The following is a 6,883-nucleotide window of genomic DNA, read 5'->3' as shown; positions in this document are numbered from 1 at the left end:
TTCAACTGGCCTTCACTTAGTCTTTTAACTCCTGCAGGGTTTGTTGTAGTACAATACCTGTTGTATTTCTGAAAATATACCAACAGGTGGCGCCACAGCAGCTAGCAGAGAATGCCAGCTCTGTTTGTGTTTCATTTTCTTGCTATCTAGAGCAGTGGTTCCAAAACAGGGTCCGGGGACCACCAGGGGTTCATGGGGGGGTCCCAGGGGGTCCCAAACAAAATGTTGTAGGCCTACGGATTAATTTCACTTTTATTTCACTCACTAGACGTTAGCACAATGGGAGAATGAATGACTTACAGCAAAAACAGCATCCCCACTCACAGCATAAACAGTTCTATGTATAAAGTCATATCTAACAGCAAAAGTCTTCTCAGATGGCACTCCATTGGACAAAATCTTATCAAATGGGGGTCCATGTTCGCATGCATATCTATTTAGGAGCCCTTGACATAAAAACATAAAAGCTTAACTCTCAAGCAAAGTATAAGTACAGGAAAATGTGCTTTAAGGGATAATTTCCTTTTTATCAGATAACATCAATTTATATCAGACCACTTGTGCAAATAGTGGAGGGATTAAATTTACTGGGATAAGGAGTCTGGGCCACAAGCTTTAGAGGGATTTTCATGTTGACTAAAACTCAGATAATAATATTACAATACTCAATAAAAAAAAAAAAAAAAGCTGACACAATCCATCTGATATACTGACAAAATAATCTTAATCAACTGTTACTCATGTATGTAGTTTCTTAGTTTGATGTGTGCCATCGCCTCTGTTGAAACAAAGGGCTTTAGAGTCATATTTTACATGACAGTAATCTTATAATAAATCCTGCCAGACAATGGCGAACAGTTCACTCTGATGCAATGTTCTCGTATGCTCCAGCTGGATCCAGATGACAAAGTGCGACGAACCATCTGTAAGGAACATATATCAAAAGCACTAGCCATCATCCACCGTGGCACAGCTCCAAATCCATTTGTGTATTTCTGACCTTGGAGCCCATAATTGTGAGTCATCATCATTTTCTTCCAGTCATTTGTTATGCTGATTCTGTGTGCGTGTGTGTGTGTGTGTGTGTGTGTATGTCCGTGTGTGGAGAGAGTGTAGTCTTCTGTTCCCAGTTGGTAAAGAAGAGAGTTATCAGACTGTAATGAGACACACACACACTGTATCTGTGTGTGCTACATACACACCACACACACAACTTGAATGAATATTTAATTGATATTCAAACAATAAAGCCTATTGCTGTCATGCAGACCTTTGTGGTGACAGTTATTTCTGTAGCAGTAAGATACACTGTAAGCCAGCTGTATCATTTGCTTATCATGTTGCAACAAACATTAATGCTAATTTATGCACAAATAGTGGTGTAATGACGGGGTTTGGCCGATGCCGAGGGCCCCGCCCAATATGCAGTGTAAATCTCTGAAGGCAAGTGAAATAGAAGCACAAATGAAATGCATGCGAGCTGAATACAGACTTCATACTCTTTAATATGTGCCACAGGCTGTGTCCCTGATGTGCCTGCTCTCCTCTCATGTGAGCAAGAACCAAGCAGAGAGGATGATGGATACAGCTATGAGGACACAGTGATACACAATGATACTTGACATGTTTCCACATGAGTGACACCACATCAGGTTGAGAAGGTTATGGCAGGTCTTCCCTTTACCTTTCGCTCTGTGTCACTAAACCAACGCATGGTACAACAGTGTGGGTAACGCAACATGTGTCACGTCTTCAAATGTTACATCTATGAGTACAAATGGCTGAATTTAATAATACACGCTAATTATGCGTCTGTCAGAACAGGTGGAAACACATTCAATAAAAGCGATGAGTCATATAGAGTCACACTCTGTATGACTCACAGTCATGCTAATTAATTTGAATAAACCAACAGGCAAATATTGCACCATTGCAATGTAACAGTGTATTATTTTTAAATGTTTAAACATTCTGCTGCCACAGGGGGATTGATTAGAAATATGTGATATGGGTAATTGGATAAGCAGGCACTGGTAGAGGCAGACTATCAACATTTTTTATATTCATATTTACTTAGCATAAAACTGGTTTCTCTCAATACACATACGATGCATGTCAAGGCAATACTGTTTAGGCACTATGCACTGGATGACATGATTATTAAGGCAGATCTGCACAGAGCATACAAAGCACTTTACAAAGTGCTGCAATTTGATGAGGGGAAATAGGCCAAGTGTGACAGTTCATTCAAGGGCTTGCTGTCACCGGGATTTTGGCAAAATCTTATGACTGAACAAGAAAACAATAACAGCCAAACAGGAAGCAAGTTCTTGCAAGTGGCAGATTTGATACAGACTGGAAGTCAACAGTCTGATCGGTCAAGCTCTTGCAGGGTAGCCTATAAACACTGTCACTTGGTCAACTCTTATTTGAGGTGAGATGTCCAAAAATAGCAGCTGGGATGTGAATACATTGAATAGCATTGTCAGTTGGCTACCATTTGTGATGTTGGAAGGTTATCTCTCTAGCTGTCCCTGTCCTGTTAAAGGAAACTGTTATTATAAGCTGTCATTATAACTGTCATTATAACAATTTTATACATATAGCTTGCACCCTCTAGCCTGTTTAGCATTACAGGACTGATTATGAAACGCTGATGTTGTGACTTCACCATTCCAATGCAGGTTTATTTTCAGGATGAATAACCTGATGGTTTAACTATCCCCATTGGAGCACAAGATCCTAATAAATTACTGATTTATTGATTTTTTTCATTCTTATTTTTTTGGGACATGTATCTTTAGGTAGGTCGACATCTTTGGGGGATGTATGTGGGCATGATGCTCCAATAAGCTAATTCTTTGTGCATGAAATGACTTGACATTCTCCCGACTTACACCCGTGTGTGCGTCCATGCGCGTTCGTGTGCACGTAGACCGCGCGTGTGTGTATGGGAGCGTGTGCGCGTCACCGAGAGAGAAAGAGAGAGCGCGAGCGACCGAGTAAGAGAGAGAGAGAGAACGAGAGAGAGAGAGAGAGAGAGAGAGAGAGAGAGAGAGAGACCGAATAAGCAACTTTGTTACCAGGCATAGCTGTGTCTCCTCCGGCACAGCGTGGTAAAAGAAGCATTTGGCAGATATGGTCGATCAGCATTTCTTTCATCCTCTTTGGTGCATTAGAGACGGCGAACTTGCTTGCGCTGAATAGATATTTCATACGTTTGACGGATTAAAATGAAAGCTACGTTGAGATACTTAACGAGCATGCATCTTCATCAATGTGCATGAGGTATGTATTTCTCCCAGGAGATTTAAAAAAAAAAAAAAAAATCATGCAGTAGCTTATGTCTGACAAGGCATGTTATATTATGCAAAATTTAATCAAACGTGCTCTTAAGTAATTTGCTTATAGCTTGAAATTCATACCACGATGAAATTGCAATTTTGATGTTTTAACAGCAAATGCGATATGGTTTGTCTTTACAGTGGATTATGGCCATTGTTCTGTGCTTATGTCTTGGTTTGACCTTGCTTTTTGTTCATCACATAGCCCTGTTATTTACATAGCTTGAAGGAGTTGTTTTTTGTTTTTTATCCTGCCTTGTTTGAGCCATTACAGATCAGCAGCTAGACAGCCAGAAGTTACCTCTGGGTAATAGCAAATGAGGCTTTGACTTAGGCTACAGCCTGTTTAAAAGCTCATCCTGTGCACAAGTTGCTCTCATTACAGTCTGGCTTTTTACCTGTATTGTGTCTTTTGTTTCTAGATGACATTGGATACCTTAGCAGGACAGTGAGCTTGGCCATCAGTACAAGAAAATGCGTCTTTGGATTTCATATATTTTGTTCAGTGCAACATCTATGTGCACTGTTGAGATGTTTGACAGCTATGGAGAAATATGTCAAAGACTGTGTGCCTGTGAGGAGAGAGAGGGGATACTTACAGTGAGTTGTGAAAACAGAGGAATTGTAAGTCTCTCTGACATAAACCCAGTGTATTTCCCCCAATATCATCTACTGCTTACAGGGAATCTTTTGAAAAAGCTATCCGCCAATGATTTTGTTGAGTACAATGGACTTACAATATTACATCTGGGCAATAATGACATATCTGACGTTGAATCAGGAGCATTTAATGGACTCCAGGGATTAAAACGATTACATCTCAACAATAACAAAATCGATGCCTTGAAGGAAGAGTTTTTCTTTGGCCTTGAAAGTCTGGAATATCTACAGATTGATTATAATTACATCACTCACGTGGCGCCAAATGCCTTCAGCAAGCTTCGTCATCTGGAGGTCCTGATTCTAAATGACAACTTAATATCTGCTCTGCCTGTGAACATTTTCCAGTACGTCCCATTGACTCACTTGGACTTAAGGGGGAATCAGCTGAAAGTGCTTCCCTATTCAGGTCTACTGGAGCACATGGGCAGTGTTGTGGAGTTACAACTGGAGGAGAATCCATGGAACTGTTCTTGCGAGCTAATTGCTCTGAAAACCTGGCTAGAGAGCATATCCTACACAGCTTTAGTTGGTGATGTTGTTTGCGAGTTCCCTTTTCGGCTTCATGGGAGAGATCTTGACGAGGTTTCAAAACAAGAGTTGTGCCCTAGGAGAGCCATCGCTGAATATGAGATGCCACCCCTACCACATCTGAGCACCGATGCATACTATAGGACCACACCAGCTCTAGTCACAGCCGCCTTCACCTCATCTGGGATTGCACGGTCCTCATCAAGGCCCACCAAGGGACCTCGTCAGTCAGGCAAATTAAAGTCAAGACCCACCGCTCGTATCCCATCTAATAAACCACAAAATTACGGTCAAATTATTTCATATCAGACCAAATCCCCTGTGCCTTTGGATTGCCCAACTGCCTGCACATGCAATCTTCAAATTTCAGACCTTGGCCTGAATGTCAATTGTCAAGAACGAAAGATCGAACGCATCTCTGACTTAAATCCCAAACCTTACAATCCCAAAAAGATGTATCTCACAGGGAATTATATCCCTGTGGTACGTAGGTCAGATTTTATTGAAGCGACTGGATTAGATTTGCTTCATCTTGGTAACAATCGGATAGCTCACATACATGACAGAGCCTTTGGAGACCTGACACATTTACGAAGATTATACCTAAATGGGAATTTGATTGACCATCTTACAGTTGATATATTTTATGGATTGGAGAGCCTACAGTTCTTATATTTAGAATACAACGTCATTAAAGAAATTGCTTCTGACTCCTTTCAGCACGTACCCAATCTCCAGCTTCTTTTCCTGAACAATAACCTCCTAAAGACTTTACCAGAGGGAATATTTAATGGCCTGACACTTGCTAGACTAAATCTTCGTAATAACCATCTCCGATATCTGCCTGTCAGTGGTGTGCTAGATCAGCTTACAACACTGGTGCAAGTAGATTTGTTCGAGAATCCCTGGGATTGCTCCTGTGCCATCTTGGAGTTGAAGATGTGGCTGGAGCAGCTTAGCACAGGCACAGTTGTAAACAATGTCATCTGTGGCTCGCCTAAGAGGCTGGCTGGGGAGGATATGAGATACATTAAGACAGCTAATTTCTGCCCTAATAACTCTGATATACTTGCCTCCATGATCCCTCCCTCTGAAGAATCATTCCCTGGCAGCACTATCACCATAGAAACATCCTTGGATTCTGACACACAATATAGTGCCGTTCCTTTATCTGTGTTGATTCTAGCCCTCCTCCTGATGTTCATTGTGTCTGTGTTTGTGGCCGCGGGATTGTTCGTGGCAATGAAAAAGAGACGCCAAAAGACTCAAAATGAGCAGAACAACTCTATGAATGCTTGCATTAGCTCTCTGAACATGGAATACGGTCTTTACAAAAAGGGATCCATCCCCAAAGTCAGAACGTCTGCTGGACATGTATATGAGTACATACCGCCTCCCACAGAAGCGCCATGCAGAACTACTGCCCAAACCCCAACAGAGAGCAAATCAGCGGATGGATATAGAGATTTTGATGAGTTGAACGGAGCATTCCTGGGTAACTCGGATGAAGAGGCTGCCAGTAATGTAATAAGCTCTGAATACAGTGTTACTACTCCAGACCCTCTCAACAAGCCCTCCTCGCCTTCGCAAGATGATCAGTATTACTACAGAGATGTACTCGAGCCAGACAAACACACGCGCTACAGCAATACCTTACCATGCAGGCATGCAGCCCATTCATCCAGTCAGTATACCTCAGACTTTGATGCGAGACATCAATACATGCACCCAGAGAGAATACAACAGACAATACTCTATTGTACAGCACCAAGTACTGTTTACGTTGAGCCCAACAGGAGCGAGTACTGGGAACTCAAAGCCAAACTTCATATCGATCCCGATTACCTTGAAGTTCTTGAGAAACGTACAACATTTACACAGTTTTGAGTGACTTGACCCCTAGAAGGTCAGGGTGGATGCACAATGTACCTGTGTTGAAAATGACTGGAAATTAATCAGGAATCACTCTGTGTTTTAAAAAAGAAATAGGCAAAACTATTTTATCATCTTTCTTAGTACAGTCCATTGTAAGCTATGCTTCCCTTTGGTATCTTGCTTTAAAGGATTTAATATTAAAAGGGAATATTGCGCAATTTAAGAATTCACTCAATATTTTGTTCTTATGGTCTTTGACAGTTCAGTCTACATTCGAGCAAATCTCTTCCAAGGCAAGCAACCAGAGAATCAGGACTCTAGTGACTCATCCTATCATAAAATACATTCTGGAGCTGCTCCATTGACAATAATGTGAGACTGAGCTTTTACTCTCAAATTAGCTGCATTTTATGAGTGCTGCCCTTAATGAACCAGACGCTATGTTCTTATCCCAAAATTAACCTGGGTATTGT

General features: G+C 41.4%; 1 protein-coding gene across 1 annotated transcript; it reads left to right on the top strand.

Moving 5' to 3' along the window:
• Window positions 1–3,818: 3,818 nt before the first annotated feature.
• slitrk5b (SLIT and NTRK-like family, member 5b) lies at window positions 3,819–6,422 on the top strand. The gene has a single exon (XM_071533483.1). It carries the CDS (start codon window positions 3,819–3,821, stop codon window positions 6,420–6,422), a length of 2,604 nt encoding a protein of 867 aa, XP_071389584.1.
• Window positions 6,423–6,883: the final 461 nt, after the last annotated feature.

Source organism: Centroberyx affinis, unplaced genomic scaffold (assembly GCF_046629955.1).
Source record: "Centroberyx affinis isolate AG114_WGS23_722 - 3 ecotype Tasmania unplaced genomic scaffold, CSIRO-AGI_Caff_v1 ptg002370l_1, whole genome shotgun sequence".
Taxonomy (NCBI): Eukaryota; Metazoa; Chordata; class Actinopteri; order Beryciformes; family Berycidae; genus Centroberyx; species Centroberyx affinis.
This window is presented reverse-complemented; position numbering and strand designations above follow the sequence as displayed.